This window comes from Pyrus communis, chromosome 10 (genome assembly GCF_041283825.1).
Source record: "Pyrus communis isolate YQ-2024b chromosome 10, ASM4128382v1, whole genome shotgun sequence".
Taxonomy (NCBI): domain Eukaryota; kingdom Viridiplantae; phylum Streptophyta; class Magnoliopsida; order Rosales; family Rosaceae; genus Pyrus; species Pyrus communis.
The window spans coordinates 13,851,440-13,875,931 of NC_142574.1; the positions used below are offsets into that span (position 1 = coordinate 13,851,440).

General features: G+C 38.7%; 1 protein-coding gene and 2 long non-coding RNA genes across 4 annotated transcripts; all 3 read right to left on the reverse strand.

Annotated features, from left to right (window-relative positions):
* Positions 1 to 17,172: 17,172 nt before the first annotated feature.
* Positions 17,173 to 19,832, reverse strand: LOC137727870 (uncharacterized protein At4g06744). 2 transcript variants are annotated; one of them, XM_088678403.1, is made up of 3 exons: positions 19,369 to 19,800; positions 18,251 to 19,335; positions 17,173 to 17,845 (listed from the first exon to the last, which is right to left on the reverse strand). In XM_088678403.1, the coding sequence occupies exons 1-3, from the start codon at positions 19,695 to 19,697 to the stop codon at positions 17,373 to 17,375; spliced, it is 1,887 nt and encodes a 628-aa protein (XP_088534529.1). In that variant the 5' UTR covers positions 19,698 to 19,800; the 3' UTR covers positions 17,173 to 17,372. The 2 variants fall into 2 exon arrangements, with proteins under 2 accessions (XP_088534529.1, XP_068322808.1); XM_068466707.2 differs by having other exon boundaries at positions 18,251 to 19,832.
* A 221-nt stretch (positions 19,833 to 20,053) lies between these two features.
* Positions 20,054 to 20,895, reverse strand: LOC148693542 (uncharacterized). Its single transcript, XR_015952569.1, has 2 exons — positions 20,862 to 20,895; positions 20,054 to 20,308 (listed from the first exon to the last, which is right to left on the reverse strand). It is a non-coding gene; the product is annotated as an uncharacterized LOC148693542 (long non-coding RNA).
* Positions 20,896 to 22,003: 1,108 nt separating this feature from the next.
* LOC148693543 (uncharacterized) lies at positions 22,004 to 22,880 on the reverse strand. The gene is made up of 2 exons (XR_015952570.1): positions 22,599 to 22,880; positions 22,004 to 22,253 (listed from the first exon to the last, which is right to left on the reverse strand). It is a non-coding gene; the product is annotated as an uncharacterized LOC148693543 (long non-coding RNA).
* Positions 22,881 to 24,492: the final 1,612 nt, after the last annotated feature.

Below are 24,492 nucleotides of genomic sequence, written 5' to 3' on the forward strand. Positions count from 1 at the left end.
TTCCTGACATGCCTTGGGGAGTCCGTACAAGTCATTTGCGGAGTACTTCTTATGAAATTCTCGCATGTATTCCATGGATGCACCGAGGAACGGAGGGTGTAAGTTGCGCCGTATTTTGATAAGCGGCTCGCGCGGTGGTAACGGAGAAAGTTTCCTTTCGGCCTCTTTTGTAAAGTACTCTAGACGAGCTCTCGTTTCCCCAGGCCGGAGAAGGATCTTAATACGTTTCTCAGCCTCCTCAATGGTGGTTTCGAAATCAGCCTCCGCTACTTTCTTCCCTTCGGCTAACTCGGTCATGATAGTCGGGGTTGGCCGTTCGCTACTATCTTCCACGGCCTGTTTTGGTTGCCATTGATTGGCCGGGCTGGCCTGCGCTCCTCGTCGCCGAGCCATGCAATCTATTCGTTGACGACGACGTTTTTGGGATTTGGACAGTGCCGTATACAAACCAGTCGGAGAATTGTAACTGTACCAGCGTTGATCCGATGTCCTTGGTGGTTTGAAAGTTTTGCGATTGGCCGGTGAGGCCGAACTATTAGCATTGCGTGAGTAATAATCCTCATTGTAGAAAGGTGCGTCGAAATCCAGACGCCGCCTGACCGAGGTCTGGTCTTTCGGCCGTACTTGTGGGCCGAGTCGATCAAACACTTGATGCCGTGGACTTAACCCTGTCGACGATGTTGTAGGGGCCGCAGGTGGTGTTGAAGATATCTTCCTTCCAGGCTCCACTGGTGTTTTACAATGGTCACATAACACCTTCGATCCATAAGTTCCGTCGGATTTTGACCTTGTCATCGGCTCATCGGCGGGTTGCGCCGATTGTTCCGTTGGTGGTGCATTTGAAAAGATATCAAGCTTTAGTCTTGTTTGACCATTTGGTCGACGGATATGCTGCACCGGGACATATTCGGCCTTCCCTTTGTTTTTGGGAAGGTGAGCATCCACCATGCCAATCGTTGTTGAAGGGAAAGGATTAACGTCGACCGCCATCTTTTCCGGAAATTTCAACTTTCCTTTTTCAATCCAGCTTTGAATTGTGTCCCGGAACACAACACAATTATTGGTTGCATGCTTATTAGAATTATGATATTTGCAGTATATCTTTCCTTTTAATTCATCGGCCTTAGGGATAGTATGCCCCGGCCGAAGCTTGATGATTTTTGCTGCCAATAATTGATCGAAAATTGCGTCAGCTTTGGTGATATCAAAAGTGTATACTTTTGATGACTTAGCCGTTTCCTCGGCGGTCAAACGTGTTTTGGCGTCTTTGGTATTTACTTGTGCCAAAGCCTTGCAAACATAGGGTTTGTCTATTATTATCTCGGCTGCATCCACGCTAGCGTACTGAGGGTCTTCACTTTCGGCCGATGCATAGCTCACCGTGGGGTTCTTATACAACGTCCCCCGGGATGGTGACTTTGATATCTTCTCTTCTCGGAGTAGATACTCATATTGTTCGACGTGTTGAGCAAGTTCGTACATATCTCGAATATTTGCCCCCAGAAACTTCTTTTTGTATTCCACGTCTAATCCGTTGAGGGCGATCCTGACGAATTCGACTTCGGGGAGTGGCACTCGGCACCAATTCCTGGCCGATTTAAACCTTGTTAGGTATTCCATTGGAGATTCATCAGATGCTTGAGCCATCCTGGCCAAGGAGGATACGGACATCTCCATCCCTGGCCGATAAAATTGTTCATGGAACTTTTCGACCAACTCTTCCCAACTCTGCACGGAGTTGGGTGGGAGATTAATGTACCAGGCGAAAGCTGAGCCTGTCAGTGAAAAGTTAAACAGTCGTAGTTTGTAAAAATCACTATTGACGTCCCCACACTGCGCTGTGAACCGAGCCACATGTTCTAGTGAGGATAATGATGATTCCCCGGCGAAGAGGCTGAAATCGGGGATCTTAAATCCTCGTGGGTATTCAAACCTTTCCACATAAGCTGGGTACGGGTGAATGAATTTTGGAAACTTCGGCCCTTTTTTTAGGGCCGAATCAATCATTCTCTGGACTTCGGTCACGTTTATGGAGGCGACTTCTTCTCCCTGGCTTGGTCCCTCGGCTCTATTCCCTGGTCCTCTTCTTTCTAAGGGGACTGGTTGTGGCCGAGCGGACCCTCTCTCGGCTGGTATGGGCACATTCGTCGGGAGCTGCCGTGGTTGGCCGACCTGGCCATCTTCGAAAGCTTTACTGACTAGTAGTTCAAGCATTCTGGTCTGTGTATCGCTATTACTACGTATTGCGTCTAGCAAATCATTCATCTTCTGACCAATCGACTGCTCGACCTGACGATATTGTTCATCCAGTCGTCTCCGAAGGAATGTCCTAGTTGGTGGATCGGAACCTTCTCCACCATCGTCATCACAATCTTCTACAATCCCTTCCATGAACATTCCAGCTGTTTGATTTGGGACTGTGGGGTTGTAAGGTTGTGATGCGAGATTTTACGCACACAAATTAAACCCTCTTTTTGACAATTGTAGTAATGATATAAGTAGGGATCGTTCTGGACCGGGGATTAGGAGGGATTGTTAATCACTTGGATTTGACTCAAAAACGTAAAAACACAATATAAAACACTATACTAGACTCAAAGAATTCAAAAATACTGTAAAACATAAACTAAATTGATTTCTAATTAAATTGAACAATAAAGTAAAGGGGGGATTGTGTTTGGACGAGATTAAATTAAATGGACAAATTGTAATTAAAGGCAAAACGTAAATATGAATGTGATGGATTTGAATGGATGATGGAATAGCCAAGGGGTTCTTCTCCACACATGTTACACTTGCATACAATATTGATTCTCAGTTGGTCTTTCGATAAATTATGAAACTCAACACCCCGGGTTAATTAGGTCCGCTTAAATTAACCGTCAAGTTTTCCTTAAGTTAATGAATTGGATGGGTTATCGCAACGCAATTCACAACATTCTCCAAAAGTCCTTTACGTGAACAGCACAATAAAGATACAATCAAAGATCATTAAACATTATGAAAACTATAAGTGTTGACGAGGCATTCGTTACTATGATGAGCATGAAACTCGTGCCAAGAATTCATTTAACGCGATTGTTTATAAGCAACCTCCACTACTTGTGAATATAAGTTCATAACGATTAGGTGAAAATCACTTATATTCTAGCGTCATATTCATGCATGAAAATTAAGCGCGCATTCTTAATAAACATACATAAATAAGTTATCAATCAAACGGTTAAACAAATTGAATCAACAACTTATGAAATGCAATTAGAAGTAATCAAATCAAAATGCAAGCATAAACATATATTTCGAATCACCCCCTAGCTAAGGGGGGGTTTAGTTCCTCATACAAAACAAAGAGAATTAAAATTAAACATTGAAATCAAAGAAACACCTAAACATTCCAACAACTCAAACTTGAATTGTATGAACGTTTAGGCCCTCTTCTCTTCCTCTTTATTGTAGCATAAGGTCTAAGGATAGTTGGTTTGGGGGAATGGAAGTGTGGAATGGAGTGAGGAGTGATGGAAATGGAAAGATGGTTTTTGGATTCTAAGGGAGACTCACGGCTAAGAGAGAAAGGGATGTGTTTGTGGTGTGTTGTGTATGAAATGAGATGTCCATGAATGAATGAATGCAAGGGTATTTATAGGAGTAGTGGAGGGAACATATGGCTATGTCATTTGTAGGTGAAGTAAGTGTGTGAGGTTGGTGAAGTAAGTGGAGGTTGTAGGTGAAGTAGGTGGATGTTGTAGGTGAAGTAGGTGGATGTTGTAGGTGAAGTAGGTGGATGTTGTAGGTGAAGTAGGTGGATGTTGTAGGTGAAGTAGTGGATGTTGTAGGTGAAGTAGGTGGATGTTGTAGGTGATTATGAGTGATAAGTGATAAGTTTATGATATGTTAAGTGATAAGTGAATGATTATGATAAGTGATAAATGAATGTATGATATGATAAGTGGTGAATGATATGTGGTGAATGATAAGTGGTAAGTGATATGTGATAAGTGATATGTGGTGTGTGATAAGTGATATGTGATAAGTGATTGAGTGTATGATATGATAAGTGGTGAATGATATGTGATAAGTGATATGTGATGTATGATATGTGATAGTGTGGAATGTTGGAATGTTATGCACGGCTAAGGATAAAGGAAAGGTTTAAATGTCCTAAAACTAAAGGGAACAAGGTTCCAACACTTTGGTCTTTAATTAGGTCTTCAATTTCGTCCAACACTTTGGCTTCAAGCATAAGCTATCCGTCCTTAGCCCAAAAGTGCTCCAAAAGTCTCCAAAATGCATCTTTTTGCTCCTTTAGCCCTTTGGACCTACAAACACACGAAAATAGCTTAAAGTACTAAAATAACTAAAGAAACATAACGTAAATGCACGAGAACAAGCTATTTAAGTCGCATGAATAGGCTCCTATCAAATACCCCCACACTTATCTTTTGCTAGTCCTCGAGCAAAACAAAACAAAAGAACACGAAACTAGACAAAACGAACAAAACACAACCTACACCTTCCAACAATCGTCTCACGGATTTCCAATGCACAAGACAAGTTAAAAATCATTATTCCCATAGATTTTAGTCATCTTCACACTTGAATACATTCTTAATCATAGTCACCACATACTATTTCACAATTAAGCATTTAAAACCATGTTTTGAATGTAGTAACATGCCTTAGAGAATTTGCTCAAATCCTTACAAGATATGCTCTCGTTTTTCACACAGATTTTCTGACTACACACCTAAACTAGTTATATGTGAGAAGATTGATGTAATCATAAAAACAAACACTCACATATATGTATTTCAAAGGAAGCAATTTCTGGAGTTAATAAGCATGTTTAGATATGATCTCATGAATGGAATGCTACTATTTAGACGCGAGAACCAGTGATACCATAAGCTCATACCAAGTTCAAACTCCACAAATTGAAATACACAACACTCAAGATAGAAGTCAAGGGTTGTAACGGGGCTTGGGGTATGTGGATAACAAAGAAGGGATATGGAAAACAAAGGTTTTTAAAGAAATAGTGAGCAAAGCATTTGAATCAACTTAGAATTCACTTTTGAATGAAAACTCAACTTTTGAACAAAAAGGGAGAATTTAGACAATTTACACCCAGAATTGTTGTTTTGGAACCTTTCTTCAATCACTTATTCTTTCATTTTTTTCTTTTCTCTTTTTTTTTTTTTTTTTTTTTTTTTTTTTTTTTTTTCTTTTGAATCTCAAAACATCAACACTTAAACATTCTCTCCCCCACACTTATTTTCTTTCATAATGTAACTCAAAAGGAATTCAATTAAGTCATGCTCACTATCTTTTAAGAACAAGGGTGGGGATTGTCCTAAACTAGGCTAGGTGAGGAAAATGTGGGTAAACAAAGAATAAAGGCTAAACAAGGCTCAACGGGGTTAAAACTTACAATATATACGAAGTATGGGAAGTAAGGCTATTTGGCTATGGTGGTGGTCACTACACAACTTCTTCTTGAATATGTGTTATGCAAATCAATAACATGCTTTGAATGAAATGGGCATGAGTTCTAGCATTTGGAACTATATGATAAAACGCCTTCTAAGTGGTAACCAAGCAAAGAATAATGAGATCATGCAACGACTTTAGAAAACAAGAAATCACAGATTATACTCTCCAACGAACGTTATAGGCTCAAGTCTCTCAGGGTTGTAGCGTTTGTTTGAGTTCCTTCCTTCAAGCATGTTACAAAAACGAATTTTTCTTTTATGATTGCATGTGAAGTCATACATTATAACCATAACCAAGCATATACCAAGAGTAAATCAAACTTTTCTCTATGTTTATAACTCTTTCTAACCGTCATGCAATTATAAACCAAATCCTTATCATTGTGTTGGAAGGTACCCTAAGACACAAACACACAAAAACGACTCAAAACACTCTTTTTAGGGTTTTTAAAACAAGTTTTTCAAATTTTTATGTGATTTTCGGAGTTATAAAAGAAAACACACTAAAACACTCTAAAACAACTTAAAAACACCTTAAAACAGCAAGGAACAACATTTGAAGTTATGGGTGATAAAATCCCACGAATTTGCATTAAATAAACTTAGTTACCCCCCCCCCCCCCACACTTAAATCAAACATTGTCCTCAATGTTTTAAGCATATTGTTCACACAATACATAAGTAAACACACAAAAAACATTTAAACATACTAAACATGGCAGAATGTAATTAACAAAGAGAAGAGTTTAGGGACGCAAATCTGGTTATGGAGTGTAAATTCCCTCTTCTCCTTGGTGATTGCATTGAGGCTTCGATCTTTGTGATTCCACAGGTTTACTCTTGAACTGGTTTCCGCCCATCGTTGATTTTCCTTTGTGCTACTCTTGAACTGGGCAGCAGGATTCCTTTTAGGGTCTCCCCCGAAGGTCTGAGCTTCCTCCTGTTATCTGTTTCTTTGTTCAATCTTTGCAGGAGTGGTCCCTTCTCTGGAAGTGTATCAACCGTTGAAGATGACTACTCGAGAGCAACGCTAGGTAAGCAATCAGGAATAGATTCCAGGCAGTTGGCTCCAGATCGGTAGACTGACTCCAAGTGCCGGCTGATTGCTTCTTTTACTTTGCCATGCAAGTAAGAACAAGGACAAAGAAAAAGACAGGGAAAAAGCATGATATGAGATATTTTTGCTTTTGACCTTGATGATATGAGATACCTTTGCTTTGAAGAAGCGGTGAATGAATCAGCACATGCTTCAATCCGCCGTTTCCTCCTGGGTCATATGTACTCCAGGCATCTGGTATCATCTTTGGGGAAGAAGAAAGAATTGAGTATTTCGAAAGGCTTTGCTGGGAGTGCGCCCTCAGAGGTGAGAGAGAGTTGGGCATTTTCTTCAGGTTTGCCCTGCCATAAAAGACGAAGGTCGACATATATAGAGATAATATCAAGTGGTGGTACCTTTTACCCTTGTCGACAAACGTTTTGATCCTGCAAATCCGGCTTTTTGAAATAGTGGCGCCTCTTCGATCTTTGAATACGCCTCTTCGATTTCTGAGCAGGCGCCCCTTCGATTTCTGAGCAGGCGCCCCTTCGATTTCTGAACGACGCCCCTTCGCTTTCTGAACGACACGTGGTAGTGCAGATGCGGCTCCTTTTGACAAAGCTGCACACGTCTTCTGAAAAGCAGAGAAAGCGTCGCCGAACTTTGCGCTTTGTCGGCTAAAGATGTGTAGTTGCGATGATGGCCTCCACGTGTTTTCAGCTTTGTCAGAAATCTTTTGACAAAGTTGAACGCGTCTTCTGAAAAGCAGAGAACGCGTCGCCTAAATTACGCCGGAAATTCCGGCTTCTTGAATCGGTGGACGCGTCGCCTTGGCTTTTATAGAGCTATCGATCACCACAACAAACACACTCTGAAGAATTCCCATTCTTGAAAATCGACTCCGGCCCTTTGAGAATTAACTCCATCCGCCCCTCTCTTTGAACACTTTTGAAAAATGGCAAACCCATCGAACCTTAGCTTGGAATTGAGCCTTAGCAGTGATACGGGCGCGCCGCGTCAAGGTAACGTATGGCGCCCTTCTTTCTTATCTTCTAACGGTCCTCTCACAGGTGAAGACTCCGTGATGCAGGACGCCACAACAGCTACAATAGTAGCTAGGAACCTCCTCACTCCAAAAGATAGTAGGCTGCTGTCAGGACGGTCCGATGAGTTGGCCGTTCAAGAGTCCCTCGCACTTAGTGTTCAGTGTGCGAGTTCTGTGTCCAACATGGGCCAACGCCTGCTTGCCCGCTCCCGTCAGGTGGAATCATTGATGGCAGAGGTGGAAAGTCTTAAGCAGGAGATCAAACTGCTTAAGCATGAGAATAGAAGTTTGCACGTGCTTGCCAACAACTATTCGACGGGCATGAAGAGGAAGCTTGATGAACTGCAAGAGTCTGAAGGTCGGATTCAAAGTGACCGTCAAAGGTTTTCGTCTTTCCTCCAGAGGCACCTTTTTCCTGGATCATCCAGCGTTTGGCCAAGTATTGAGGCCTCGAATGCTCTATCTTCGATGCCTCTAGCTCCGATGCCTTCCGCTCCTATGTCTTCTGCCCCGATGCCTTCCGTCTCGATGCCTTCCGCTTCTGCGCCTCGTAGTGGGGCTTCACGCAAACAACCTTTGTGAAGCTCCACCTTTCTCCATGTTTAGTATCTTTCTTCTTTTTTTTTTTTTTTTTTCTTTTTTTTTTTTTTATTTTTTATTTTTTTATTTTTTATTTTATTAACATAAATAAAATCAAACGGCATGGAATTGGTCCTTGAATGGAAGGTGATACTTGAAGTGAACCGGCAGTGGTTTGAATTCTAGTATAGGTGCCTGATTCAAAAAAAATAGCAAGTTAGTATAGAATCTAATGGAATTTGAAAAAAAAAACTTACTTGTTTTGTCCGATAAGAACTCAATGACAAACACCACTCCTTTGAAAGTTTCAGGGATATTGGATTTGGCCAGATTGCAAGTGATGGTTATGACTTGTCCAATGTCATCAAATTTAACTTCTTTGGATTTTGTGGTTTCAAGAACGTCCTCTTTGATGAATTCATGACATTCCTTACTTGTCACCTTTGGAAGGGCTTCCAAGATGTCTTTTTCACCTTCTTCTTCCTTGGAAGTCATGAATCTTGGAACAGGGTTAAAAATAATGAAATTTGGAACAACCATACCTGTATTAGATGGCATAGGAGCAATAGGTGCCTCCGGTAAAGGTGTTTCCACCCTTTCCGTGGGTTGGGTGTATTCCTCTTCCTTGTGATTTGATTTTGATGGTTGAGGGTCCGTTCCAACCTCCTTGTCACTTCTCAACATGATTTCCTTGGCAGTTTCAAATTCTCCCTTCGGATTTGCAATGGTTGAACTAGGGAGTTCGCCTTGGTCTCGAAACTGTCCTACGAACTCCGCGATCTGCCCAATTTTCTTATCCAAGTGGTCCAACCTTTGTGGTGGCTGCATAGGCGTTGAATAGAACTCCTCATATGGCTGCCAATATCCTTCTTGTTGAGCCTCATTGTCTTGAATTTGTGAGCCCTGCACCAAACAAATTAATTCATTAAGCTTTTGATTATAATCTATTGACGAACTTGAGTTTGGTTGGGCATATTGAATATGAGGTTGTGGTGGCTGCCAATATCCTCCTTGTTGAGCATTTTGAGGTTCCCACCACATAGAGTTTGAATGATCACTCCAATCCGAATTGTAAGTATTGGAAAACACGTTATTCCTTGATTGAAGATTAAATATATCAACTCTTTGCATTTGGGACCTTTCCATGAGTTGTGACAAAAGAGAAGCATTATCAAGTGCCATCTTGTTCTTAACAAACAAAACACAAATAAAAAAAAACTAAATCTAAAAGACAATACAGAAACAAACAATCCAAGGGATTAGCAAATTTTCTAATCCCCGGCAACGGCGCCAAAATTTGATGCGAGATTTTACGCACACAAATTAAACCCTCTTTTTGACAATTGTAGTAATGATATAAGTAGGGATCGTTCTGGACCGGGGATTAGGAGGGATTGTTAATCACTTGGATTTGACTCAAAAACGTAAAAACACAATATAAAACACTATACTAGACTCAAAGAATTCAAAAATACTGTAAAACATAAACTAAATTGATTTCTAATTAAATTGAACAATAAAGTAAAGGGGGGATTGTGTTTGGACGAGATTAAATTAAATGGACAAATTGTAATTAAAGGCAAAACGTAAATATGAATGTGATGGATTTGAATGGATGATGGAATAGCCAAGGGGTTCTTCTCCACACATGTTACACTTGCATACAATATTGATTCTCAGTTGGTCTTTCGATAAATTATGAAACTCAACACCCCGGGTTAATTAGGTCCGCTTAAATTAACCGTCAAGTTTTCCTTAAGTTAATGAATTGGATGGGTTATCGCAACGCAATTCACAACATTCTCCAAAAGTCCTTTACGTGAACAGCACAATAAAGATACAATCAAAGATCATTAAACATTATGAAAACTATAAGTGTTGACGAGGCATTCGTTACTATGATGAGCATGAAACTCGTGCCAAGAATTCATTTAACGCGATTGTTTATAAGCAACCTCCACTACTTGTGAATATAAGTTCATAACGATTAGGTGAAAATCACTTATATTCTAGCGTCATATTCATGCATGAAAATTAAGCGCGCATTCTTAATAAACATACATAAATAAGTTATCAATCAAACGGTTAAACAAATTGAATCAACAACTTATGAAATGCAATTAGAAGTAATCAAATCAAAATGCAAGCATAAACATATATTTCGAATCACCCCCTAGCTAAGGGGGGGTTTAGTTCCTCATACAAAACAAAGAGAATTAAAATTAAACATTGAAATCAAAGAAACACCTAAACATTCCAACAACTCAAACTTGAATTGTATGAACGTTTAGGCCCTCTTCTCTTCCTCTTTATTGTAGCATAAGGTCTAAGGATAGTTGGTTTGGGGGAATGGAAGTGTGGAATGGAGTGAGGAGTGATGGAAATGGAAAGATGGTTTTTGGATTCTAAGGGAGACTCACGGCTAAGAGAGAAAGGGATGTGTTTGTGGTGTGTTGTGTATGAAATGAGATGTCCATGAATGAATGAATGCAAGGGTATTTATAGGAGTAGTGGAGGGAACATATGGCTATGTCATTTGTAGGTGAAGTAAGTGTGTGAGGTTGGTGAAGTAAGTGGAGGTTGTAGGTGAAGTAGGTGGATGTTGTAGGTGAAGTAGGTGGATGTTGTAGGTGAAGTAGTGGATGTTGTAGGTGAAGTAGGTGGATGTTGTAGGTGATTATGAGTGATAAGTGATAAGTTTATGATATGTTAAGTGATAAGTGAATGATTATGATAAGTGATAAATGAATGTATGATATGATAAGTGGTGAATGATATGTGGTGAATGATAAGTGGTAAGTGATATGTGATAAGTGATATGTGGTGTGTGATAAGTGATATGTGATAAGTGATTGAGTGTATGATATGATAAGTGGTGAATGATATGTGATAAGTGATATGTGATGTATGATATGTGATAGTGTGGAATGTTGGAATGTTATGCACGGCTAAGGATAAAGGAAAGGTTTAAATGTCCTAAAACTAAAGGGAACAAGGTTCCAACACTTTGGTCTTTAATTAGGTCTTCAATTTCGTCCAACACTTTGGCTTCAAGCATAAGCTATCCGTCCTTAGCCCAAAAGTGCTCCAAAAGTCTCCAAAATGCATCTTTTTGCTCCTTTAGCCCTTTGGACCTACAAACACACGAAAATAGCTTAAAGTACTAAAATAACTAAAGAAACATAACGTAAATGCACGAGAACAAGCTATTTAAGTCGCATGAATAGGCTCCTATCAGGTTGTCCGCCGAGACAGACTTCACTCTCCCGGCGTGTTATACTAGTGGCCTCGGGCGGCGCAATTAAATCCTGCCCAAGGCCTTGCACTGGCAAGTCAGTTGTTGACTTTCCCATGGTTGTTTTCTGCTTCGTAGACCGTGTCTCAATGGTCATGAACTCCGAAGGTTTAGCACAATGGTCCCACTGGGCGTGCCAAAATGTTGATCCTAAAAATTACAAAACCTACGTGGCGCGCAGGCCGAGTAACTAATAAGCTAACTACGTCCTTCGGTCGAATGCGGGGCGTGCCAACTCGTCGGCCGAGCCTGGCCGAGGAGTAAAATCTGTTGATGTAGCTTTGAGCGCGTTGCGGACTTCTTTAACTTGCGATTGCGACCGAGGAAGGAACACTCTCGGTCTCTGGGTTCTACAGCCTGAAGACAAGGCTGCTACTTCTGCGGAGTTCACAAATCGTCCGAGCCCGATTCGGTCACTGTGATTATATTCGTGAGAGTATAAGCACGTCGAATCGAGACCAAGGTGTATGGGCACAGGTACTCGAACGTGATATATGTCTTGATGGTAAACGTAGTTCGGCCGTCGGAATGCCGAACCCTGAAACTCACCTGTGAGTATCCAATCATAAAACCACTCGGCAACCAGTACGCCGAGCAATGTAATTCGTAACACCTAACTATGCCGAGAAAGCTTAGTAAGGTGACCTCTGCCAACAAAGGTTCGAAAACCTTCCTCGACCGAGACTTGGATAGATAATCGGTCGGCCTCGACGCAATGCTGTTTATCCAAACTGAAGATGCTTCTTGGTCGGCTGATCCTGCGGCAGCAGTGCTGTTTATCCAAACTGAAGGTGCTCGCCGGTTGCTTCCACAGTGCTGTTTATCCAAACTGAAGGTGTGTCGGCAGGAAAAAGAAAAGGAAAAATCTCAAGGTGATTGAGAGGTTTTGCGCAGGGCAATTGTATGCTGAGTTGAAGGTCCTTTTCCGTTTGCATGATTTCTTGTATTTATAGTGCCCCATTCCTTGAATCCGACTCCGATTTGGATTGGGAGTCCTTGTCCCACTTTGCCTCTTCCTCGAACAAACCTACTCCCACTGGGATTCTGAATTTTCCTTCTTCTCGGGACTTCATTCCTTGCTGGTCGAGAATCCTAGTTGTACCAGGACTTCCTCGACCTTTCTATTTATCTGGACTTTTTAGGATTTGGCTGACCCTGCCAGCTGGCCCGGGCCTTATTATTCGGCCCATATTATTTGTCATCACCTTGGGCCGAGCGCATCCTGCTGCTCGGCCCAGCAATAATATTTTAGGCCCAAACAGGTACCCACCAGTGTAAATATTTTAAATTGAAGATTGAGTTCGTTCATTGTATTCATATAGGATCAAGGAGTGTAGCTTTAAAAAATCATCAAAATCGGAGTTTAAAAAACTGTTAAATCGTGATTTTTCGTTGATTACCATCGAAAAGTTTTGTCCCGTTACTTGATCCCTAAGTTTTTTGCAATTTTGAGCGTATGCTATCTCGAAGCATATACAAACAAGTTTGATGGTTGGATCGTTGAAATTAGTTTCGTAGAATTCATATCTCATCAAGTTCAATGGTGTGTGTGTGTGTATATATATTTATTAAGTAGATTTAAATTTATTTATTTTTTACGTATAACGCTTAAGAAATTGAATGATATGTATATTTAAGCCGGTCCAATGATCACCAATTTTAAATATTTAATTTAATATATATATATATATATAAAATTATAACTTTTAGGGGTATAAAATTGTTAAATTAATATACATATATAATTATTATAGTATTTTTTTAGGGTTATAAAATTATAAAATTAATATTTTGCTTATCATGTATCGTGTTACCCACGTGTATATCCAAACCAACTCATTATCTTAACAGATGCTTATTGGGTTACTCGATAACGACCTAATTCGTTAACGTGTCAACCTGAACATCTGTTAATTTCGTGTTGTGCCGTATCGTGTCGAATTATCGGGTCGTGTCAGGAATTGCTAGGCCTACCCGGAACAACCAAATAATGACTAACAAACTTAATTTCCCACTAACAACTAAATAATGACAATTATAATTAACTTATTTAATATTAAAAACTGAAAATATGACTTTAGCCCCTGAAACTCAAGTTTCTTTACATAAAACCCGACATAGTCTTTTTATCTGAATAAAACCCAATGACTAGGCTCCACATAAGTAAATTCATTAATTTTGTTTGCCTTTACACATTTTTCATTTTTTAGATACCTAAAATACCCCTAATTACCGTTTTGATGTAGACATTTAATTCTATGCATATTTGAAGGGAGAAATTAATAAAAAGAAATGTATTAATGAAGTAGCTATCATTTCAACTCTTGCATTATTGTATGTCGTCTTCTTGACATTAATAAAGTCGCTATCATTTCAACTCAAAAAAAAAAAAATTAAATTAATTATAGAATAAAAAATGTTATTTGATTCAAAATAAATTTATCTATATTTTATATGATAATATAGGTAAATTTTTCCACACATATATATTAGTAGTAAAATATGCCCAATATATATAATAATGCATGAAAATAATTCACCAACAAATAAAGGAAATTTGATTAAAAATTAATATATCTATTGCTTTTTGTTTATGAATTTCAATTCTTTTTTTATATTACAAACATAATGTACCTACAATATAATTTACCTATTGTTTAATCTTATAAGAAAATAATGTATCTACTATTTTATTTATTTATTTATTTTTGTTTTTGTTGAATATGTACTGTTTTATTTTAATGGAGATAATTTGTCTTGGTTTAATTTTTACGAAATTATTTATGCACTATTTAACTTTCCCAAAATAATGGAACTACTATTTTAATTTACCTACAAAATAAATACTATTTGATTCAAAATTAATTTACTTATATTTTAAATATAAATATAGATAAATTATTTTTAACAAGCATATATGATAACAAACAAAAAATGCCTAATGTATGTAATAATCTAGGTAAAATAATTTACCTACAACATAAAAGAATATTAATTGGTTTTTTGTTGTTTTATAAAACAATATTATTATTTGATGCAAAATAACTGATTGTACAAAGGATTTTTCTTTCCAAACGAAAAATGTGCCCATAAATTGTTTATGAACATAGCTAAATTTATTTATATATATATATATATATTCCTAAACCCTAAACCCTAACAGACAGACTGAGGTTGTGGACAGATGGAAAAACCAGAAGCAGGGTGGTTAAAATGTAACTTTGAAGGGGCTTGGAAGGAACAGGGAAAAAAAGGGGGAATTGGAGTGGTGTTCAGAGATGACATGGGGCTGTTTGTGGCGGCAATGGCAATGAAAATGAAAGGCATATCATCTCCGATGTTAGCAGAACTGGAGGTAGCCCGAGAGTTAAGCACGGAACAGCTGAAACTGAAGGGAGGCGCAACTTTGGTCCTTGCTGCTATAACTCTTCAAACGGAAGATGATTTGTCTTTGTGGGTAAATAGAGTAAATGAGGCATGCTATTTCCTACGCTCCATTCCGCAAACCAAAATCAATCATACTCGTAGAGACACAAACAAGGTTGCTCACAGATTGGCGCAGGTGGGTCTTACTTTAAATCAATGACGAATTTGGTTCGAGTCACTGCTCTCCTGACAGATCGATAGTTAATTTTTGTAATTTTCTTGGTCACCTAACGATTAAATAACAAACAAATTGTTCTCTCTCGTTTCTATCTTCTTCTTCTTCAGCTATCTTAACAAATATAAGTGGTCTTACATTTCTCTACTTCTCATTAAGTCATCGCATTAGGAATATATGGCAGTGCAGAGGTTTTCTTGAGGTTTAAGCAATCGTGCTTAAGATTAATGGCTGCTCTCCGAGTATTCTGTAGGTTGCGCTTTATTTCATTTAACTGAAAATATGACTTTAGCCCCTGAAACTCAAGTTTCTTTACATAAAACCCGACATAGTCTTTTTATCTGAATAAAACCCAATGACTAGGCTCCACATAAGTAAATTCATTAATTTTGTTTGCCTTTACACATTTTTCATTTTTTAGATACCTAAAATACCCCTAATTACTGTTTTGATGTAGACATTTAATTCTATGCATATTTGAAGGGAGAAATTAATAAAAAGAAATGTATTAATGAAGTCGCTATCATTTCAACTCTTGCATTGTTGTATGTCGTCTTCTTGACATTAATAAAGTCGCTATCATTTCAACTCAAAAAAAAAAAAATTAAATTAATTATAGAATAAAAAATGTTATTTGATTCAAAATAAATTTATCTATATTTTATATGATAATATAGGTAAATTTTTCCACACATATATATTAGTAGTAAAATATGCCCAATATATATAATAATGCATGAAAATAATTCACCAACAAATAAAGGAAATTTGATTAAAAATTAATATATCTATTGCTTTTTGTTTATGAATTTCAATTCTTTTTTTATATTACAAACATAATGTACCTACAATATAATTTACCTATTGTTTAATCTTATAAGAAAATAATGTATCTACTATTTTATTTATTTATTTTTTGTCGAATATGTACTGTTTTATTTTAATGGAGATAATTTGTCTTGGTTTAATTTTTACGAAATTATTTATGCACTGTTTAACTTTCCCAAAATAATGGAACTACTATTTTAATTTACCTACAAAATAAATACTATTTGATTCAAAATTAATTTACTTATATTTTAAATATAAATGTAGATAAATTATTTTTAACAAGCATATATGATAACAAACAAAAAATGCCTAATGTATGTAATAATCTAGGTAAAATAATTTACCTACAACATAAAAGAATATTAATTGGTTTTTTGTTGTTTTATAAAACAATATTATTATTTGATGCAAAATAACTACTTGTACAAAGGATTTTTCTTTCCAAACGAAAAATGTGCCCATAAATTGTTTATGAACATAGCTAAATTTATATATATATATATATATATATATATATATTCCTAATATTTATCATACAAGAAAGGTAAAATTTTCATATGGGGTTAATTGCTAATCATAATTAGGGTGGGTAATAATATTTATTGACATAACTAGAGTTTTGTGGCATAAGTTGTAAATATGTGATGATAATTGGTTACATATTTGTCTACATGGTACTCTATTTGAAATTTGAGTTTTATTTGGAAGTTTAATATTATGTGGGTTTTTGCTTGGAAAATAAGAGTTTCAAGGCTTTTTTCTAAAAAACCCTATTAAAAATGCACCAACATGTTCTTATCCGCGAGATTTCTTTTGGAGTACGATATCAGAAGGTAGTGCAGGCTGTGGGCTCTATCAGCACTGATGCTTTCTCTCTTAGTCCAATCACACAGGACATTAAACTGTGACTGCTCTCTCAATGGCACACGAGTCTCGCATGTACGACGTTCTGCTAATGCAGTGGCTCGTAAATTAGCTAGAATGATTTTATTTTTTATTTGGATTCTTGTTAGTTCTAGGGACCACGCGATATTTGCAATGTCTTTTTAGCTGATCGTACCACTTGTTAATTGAATAAAGTCACTATCGTTTCTTCTCAAACAATAAAATAAATCAATTTGGAATTTGTTCTTCTCAAACAATAAAATAAATCAATTTGGAATTTGTTCATTGCGTTTAAGACAAATAAAAACATTATTTTATAGACTGGCATCTGCTTAATATTTATTATTATTTTTTTTAAAGCGCATCTGCTTAATTAGGACTACGTAAATTACGTTACATTTCTCCATAAAATTATGAAGTAGATGCTTAATTTTATTTATTTATTTTTTGTTCTGAAAGCGCATCTGCTTAATTAGGACTACGTAAATTACGTTACATTTCTCCTTAAAATTATGAAGTAGCTGCAAACATTTAGAAATAAACTGTATATGCATAATTGCCAGAAAACTCATCATCACTCAGCTTTGATGAGTCCAATTCCGGCATGAAAATCAAAGCCTATGTGGTATAAGAGTACCATATGACAGTGGAGCTCGTGGCAGATGATCGGACTTCTTCTCATTTGAACCCGAATACGGCCTTTTACAAGGAATGTAAGTCATCTCCTTCTCGTTGGGACACTTTCTAGGCTTGGAGAAGAAAGTAGCACATTTCATTTTTGTTCTCTGATTTGGTTGGCCCAAAATGCAGTTCTTACTAACATCAAGTGTCTTTCTATCAACCAATTTCTTGCACTCTGGACCGATCGAGGTGAAATAGTTGTCTGCCAAAGAGAAGTTCCCCAGGGTAGACAACTTGCACACCATCTCAGGCACGGGTCCGTAGAACTGGTTCTTGGCTAAGTTTAGATACTCTATCTTGGCCAAGCAAGCAAACGAGGCTGGTATTGGGCCTGTTAAGAAGTTGGAACTTACATCGAACACGGTGGCCTGGTTTAGATACCCAATTTCGTATGGCAGACACCCTGTAAAGCGAAGTATTAAATATCGTTATCGAACAAAATCTACATATGACTAGTACAGTGCTTATACGTCATGGACATTCATATCACGACATATCAACAGAATATTGGTAATTAATTGGCACATTCTAACTATCTTTTTCCTACAAATTATATGGAATTAATGTAAAATTTTCTTTCTTTTAAATTAGGAATGAGACTCTTCCAGCTCAGAACATATTTTAACTTTAAGAAGAGTAATACCACTAAACTAAGAGTTAATTAGTTGATCCGTATCTAATTCTACAACGTTCCTTTCTTCTTCTTTTTTTTTTTTTTTTTTTTTTTGTCTTTTAACAAAAGAAATAAAGAGAGATAAGAGACTTAGACCGAATAAATTATGATGATATTATTGTTAGACCACCATACCTGAAAGTTTGTTCCCAAGGAAGAGAACTTCATAAAGGGTTTTGGATGCTTGGCCAATGCTTCTTGGGATCGGACCGGTGAAATAGTTGTTGGCAAAAGTGAAGTAATGGGCAGGTGAGGAGCCAAGATTGTCAGGGATCTGCTGAGTGAAATAGTTGTTGTTGAGGAAGAGCACATCAACTGCTAGTTCGAAGACTTTGGCTGGGACAGGACCGGTAAAGGAGTTGAACCGGAGGTCCAAAAATGTCAAATTTTTTGCTGTTAAAACTTCGTACGGAAACCCTCCAGTTAGCTTGTTGTTGCTGAGATCGAGCTCGTAGAAGTATCGAAGCATGGCAGGGCTTACCGGGGCTGAGCCTGTGAAGTTGTTGGAGTTTGCATGATAAAACACCAAGTCTGGTAACTCGTCAAGGAAGCCTTTGAGTGGAAGTATATTGTTGAAACCTGCGAACATAGCCCCGTTGATGTCTAAACCGGAGACTGCTCTCTGCTTGTAGACAGGATGAACGGCGCAGACGAAGCCCCTGTATTTGCAAACGTCTGTACCTCGCCATGTCTTTGTGATGCGCTTTGGGTCGAACTTGATTTTGGCTACGAACTTCTTGATCACATAGTAGGCAATTTTAATTCGCTCGCTTTCAAAGGGGCCGGGGGAAAGTGGCGGTGATTTTGGTTTTGGTGGAGTCTGTGGTTTTGGAGGCAGCGGTGGTGGCGGTGATGGAGGCCGCGGCAGTGGCGGTGATGGAGGCGGCGGTGGTGGCGGTGATTTTGGTTTTGGAGGCAGCGGTGGTGGCAGTGATGGAGGCGGCGGTGGTGGCCGCACTAGCGGTGGTGGCGGTGAGGGATGCAGCGGTGGTGGCGGTGATGGAGGCCGCGGCAGTGGCGGTGATGGAGGTGGCGGTGGTGGCGGTGATGGAGGCGGCGGTGGTGGCCGCACTAGCGGTGGTGGCGGTGAGGGATGCAGCGGTGGTGGCGGTGAGGGAGGCAGTGGTGGTGGCGGTGAAGGAGGTGGCGATGGTGGCAGCACTGGCGGTGGTGGCGATGGTGGCAGCACTGGCGGTGGTGGCGATGGTGGCAGCACTGGCGGTGGCGGCGGTGAGGGAGGCAGCACTGGCGGTGGTGGCGGTGAGGGAGGCAGTGGTGGTGGCGGTGAGGGAGGTGGCGATGGTGGCAGCACTGGCGGTGGTGGCGATGGTAGCAGCACTGGCGGTGGTGGCGGTGAGGGAGGCAGCGGTGGTGGCGGTGAGGGAGGCAGCGGTGGAGGGGGAGGAGGAGGTGGGCATGGAGGGGGAGGGGGAGGAGGACAGTCTTGGTATTCGGGGGAAGGAGGAGGAGGGCTGGCCGCACCTATGATTATCTCCGAGGCTTCAACCTTATAATGGTACGAACATAAATGCACCAACAATGTTGAGATCAAAAGTGAAGAAATGAAAGAGAAGGCACCCATGTCTCTTTGTTTAAGCTCAAGGAGTGAGGAGTGGCTAGAAATGGTGAGGAGGAAATAATTTTGTTTAAGCTCGAGGAGGGAGGAGCGGCTAGAAATAGTGAGGAGATAATAATAAATAATAAATAAATAAAAATATATTTAGTATGCTAAGGGGACTAAGAGGGAAGACTTGAGAAAGAATAGTCAATAGCCAAGGGCCCTGAGGAAACAGATAAAATTGGCCCCAAAAATGTTGTCAGAGGCCGAGAGTTGAGCTCTCATTGTCAGACAGACAGACACTATTGTTATCCATTATTGTTTGTCATTCACTATGATTCCTTGCATTATTTTTATATTTGCTTTATGAAGTGTATTGGTGCCTACCAATAGTTTTACTAGATTGGCCTTTACTAAAAAGATTTATACAAGTGATTGGAATCGGAGGAAAAATACACCACTTGAAGATTTATACAAGTGATAGGAATCGGAGGAAAAATACACCACTTGAAGATTAAGATCTACAACTTGTTTTGAATGGGAGTCACCTCATTTCACAAGGGGTTGGAGATTTCAACTTCTCATTTCCACACAAACAAAAATCCACCTTGACTTCCAAGTCCATGCCCGATGCCCTACAATGGTGCAATTTCTTTTAGAGGGTACCAAAAGCACTTCTGGATTGTTTTAACACATGATAGACAAGTGTCAATTTTGAGGGTTTAGGATAATACTTGCGTTTCCCAATAACTAAAAGGATAATACTTGCACTTCCTACCATGTAATATAAGCTCACTCTACCACTTGCAAATAACGTATATTTATCGTAAAAATTAAATTGAAATCGCTCAATTTCTAGCCTCTATTTGGAGATCATTCTTAAAAAAAAAAAAAAAAAAAAAAAAAAAAAAAAAAAAAAATCATTTGAATCAGATATTATTTAGTTATCTAGAATATTTAGGACATGTTTTGCCCCCAATTGAAAATATAACATTATGAAACCCAATATGTCACTTGAATCAAAGATAATTGATGGGCAACAACTTCTAATATACAGATTAGATTATAGAAGTTGAGTCCGACTGTTTACTAGGAGAATACAAGTATGATTAATAGCCGTTAGGCTGAGGAGGGAAATCTAAATGTCCTTAATCGACCAAATAAATCCCAATTATGAAATAAACAAACCTGTAAAAACTTGACAGGTCCATCAGTTCAAAACCAATTTTTTGCCAAACTCACGATAGAGAAACATGTAACTTATAATACATTTAGGATGGTGTTATCTACACTCTTTTTTACATTTAGAATGGTGTTATCTTCTTTTTATTTATTTATTTATTATTATTATTTCAATTTATTTGATTTATCAGCTGAAAATTAAGAGAATATGAAAAAAGGAAAATAAGGTTAGCACCAACCTTTATTTAGTTTGAATACTTCAAGTGGTATTTCTCTTCACTTATAAGTGAAAAATTTTAGGTTTGATTCTATTAAAGGCGAATTTGAACCATATTATTATTAGTCTATTATGAGACTAAATTCACATTTTATTCTTTAATGTAAATAATATCGTGTTAAAAAAAATAAAAATTCAATCATTAAATGATATTTTTCATATTCATATTTTACGTGGCAAAGTAGCACCTTACTTGGGGCCTCTCCTGCAGTGCCTTTTACCTTTCAATCATGAAATGATATTATTCTTTTATGCAGTGCCTTTACCTTTTAACTTTGTAGTACAGTGTTTGCTTGGCAAAGTAGCACCTTACTTGGGGCCTCTCCTGCACACAATACAAAAGCAAAGTTCGACTTCCGCAAAAGAGGAAGTATATAATGTCAATGTTTAAGTGCTTTGCAAAGGATCGTTAAGGGTGCAGTTAGGTATCGTTTGATATGCAGACGGGACAGGATAGAACGGAACGGAACGGAACAGGACGGGACAGGATGGAACGGAACGGAACGGGAGCAAAGATGCCCTCGGATGGAAACGAGGAAGAAGAAGGAGACGGAGAGGTTATAATTTTGTGTTCCATGGATGTGGAACGAGTCGTTCCAGGGGGTGAGGTGGAACGAAAATTCACCCAAAACTCGTACCGGTGGAACAACTCGTTCCATCCGTTTTAGGCGCACCAAACGTGGGACGAAACGTTTTGTTCCACTCTGTTCCGTCCCGTCCCACGTACCAAACGGTACTTTAGGGCTGGATTCAATTCAAATTGGTTCGGTTTTTTGTCAAAATTGAAATTGAACCGAAATTTCGATTCGATTTGGTTCATTTTTCTTCAGTTCGGTTTCAAATTTTTTATTTTTTATTTTTCAAAAAATGAAAAAAAAATTGAAATCTTAAAACATTGATGGCAAGTCTTTCCTCTAACTGGGTTATAAATCCGCTTTCCATCTTTTCCATAACCATCCACAAACATAGTCCAGGTCTTATCAGTGTTGCCCAACAGCTTCTCATCCGTGTAAATCTCCGGCCTATCACCCTCGTCCAGCATTATACCTTTCATGTACGAAGCCTCATCCTTCCTCGACACATGCACGTCTGCGTAGCTCACTGGTGTCGCATTCTTCAATCTGAACCCATAAACCAAATCATGAAAAAAGCAAAAGAAATCAACTTTAACAAAATTGAAGTAAATGAGAACTCAATCCACATTCTCCAAAATCAAGTACCAAAACGCATGCACAATCAGATCAGCTCCAAACCAACCACAATCACAGACCTGGTCGAATAAAGATTCAATCTTTAAACCAAAAACGAGTGTAATTTTTCAAAATTTGAGAACCCATCAAACATTCAAAACCAGAAACAGTAAAAAATCCACTAGAATCAGAGACCCATTTGGTTAAATATTCTAATTTCTAAGGGCAAATAATGCTCATAATCCAAGAAGTTAACAGAGGGCATGGAACGATTACCTAGAAGAACGACGAGTGGATCCTACTGACCGAATGGAAGGGGGTCCAAACGGCGTCGTACTTCGGCCGGAATAGCTCTTAGTTAATCTACTCGACTGAATGTTAGATTTCGCGGTTTTCTCTGATTCGATCTTCTCTGGACTGCTCGTACAGAGACTTGGGGGTTTGGAGAAAGAGAGGAAGAAACTAAGAAAGCAGAGCATGGAGGTGCAATAATTTGAAGGTGGGAGAGAGAGAGGCTGGGAAGTCAGTTGAAAGGGGAGATGGAATGGGAGTAAATGTCTAGGGTTTTGGGTTTAAAAATCTTATAAAGAATTAAAGATACAGAATTACTATAAATATTTTACGTTTGTTGTCAAGTTGGCTGAAGCAAACACTCTTAACTTGAAGGTCAGGTCTTTCGAACACCTGGCCTCCAGATTTTGAGAATTTGTTACAAATTTATATAATTAATATATCTTAAATAATTAAATAAATAAATAAAAATTGGTTCGGTCCGGTCTGGTCCGGTTTCTAGACCACCAAAATTGAAATTGAACCAATCTATTTTGTTTCGAAATTTTTCAGCTTCGGTTCGGTGTTCGGCTCGATTTTTTTTGGTTTTTGGTTTTTTTAACCCACCCCTATGTGGAATGCCATGAGAGAAGCTCCAACGGGGCAACTACTCGAGGGACAGGATGCGGAACAGGGCCTGATTGCCCGAGGGAGGAAGTTCAGCGTTGGCTGGCGAGCGAGCCCGAGCAAGCTCGAGCTCCAGGCTCGTGGATTCGTGCTGGCCCGAGCGCCCGAAGGCTGTCTGACGTGGGCTGACGTTAGGGCGACGTCAACCACGTTATTAAGGCACCCACCGGCCTTGACGCCACCACTTCCGATCTTCTCACTGATGTTGGCATCCCTCCATCTCCTCTTTCTTTGTCTCCGTTTGCTTCTCCATCCTCCTCTGTTTCATCTCAAACAATCGCCGCTGACGACAACAATGAAGTGGCGGTGGCGGCCAAAGTGGCACTGAAGCAATTCTGGCACATGTTGTTGTTGGAGGGATTGTCGGTGACACTGCAGCTATTGACGCAATGCGTTAGCGTTTCGAGGACCTTGAACTCCGTCTCTTCCTTCTCCGCTTTCTGTGCCATTTTTTCATTCAAATTTTGAACAATCGAGAGATGGATCTCTGTCGTCTTCTCTTTTTTTTTTTTTTTTTTTTTTTTTCTGTTTTTTCAGAGATATCGTTTGGACCCAAAATTACACAATCGGCCCGAATGATTGAGGCTATTAAGTGAATGAAGTTCTAAGCCATTAGGTGTCTGAGTCAGGATAATTTTAGTTATTGTTAAGGAATAATGTTGTGATTTTTATCATAATAATTATCTCTTAATAATATATTGAATTATCTAGAGCACAGTTGGGTGATAAAGTCATGGTGATTTGATACGATGCCGTGTGAATTAATACTAGTGCAATCTCGCGGATAGATGGCATGATTATCATGAATGAAGTTAGGAGTAAGGTAGATTATCTTCCATGCATTTAAACAAATACAATGGAGATAAAGATGAGATTGATAGGAGCATATTCATGCGACTTAAATGGCTTGTTCTCGTGCATTTACGTTATGTTTCTTTAGTTATTTTAGTACTTTAAGCTATTTTCGTGTGTTTGTAGGTCCAAAGGGCTAAAGGAGCAAAAAGATGCATTTTGGAGACTTTTGGAGCACTTTTGGGCTAAGGATGGATAGCTTATGCTTGGAGCCAAAGTGTTGGACGAAATTGAAGACCTAATTGAAGACCAAAGTGTTGGAACCTTGTTCCCTTTAGTTTTAGGACATTTAAACCTTTCCTAATCCCATTCATCAACACATGCATCCACATGCATTCACCCTTTAAACCATTAAATCCAC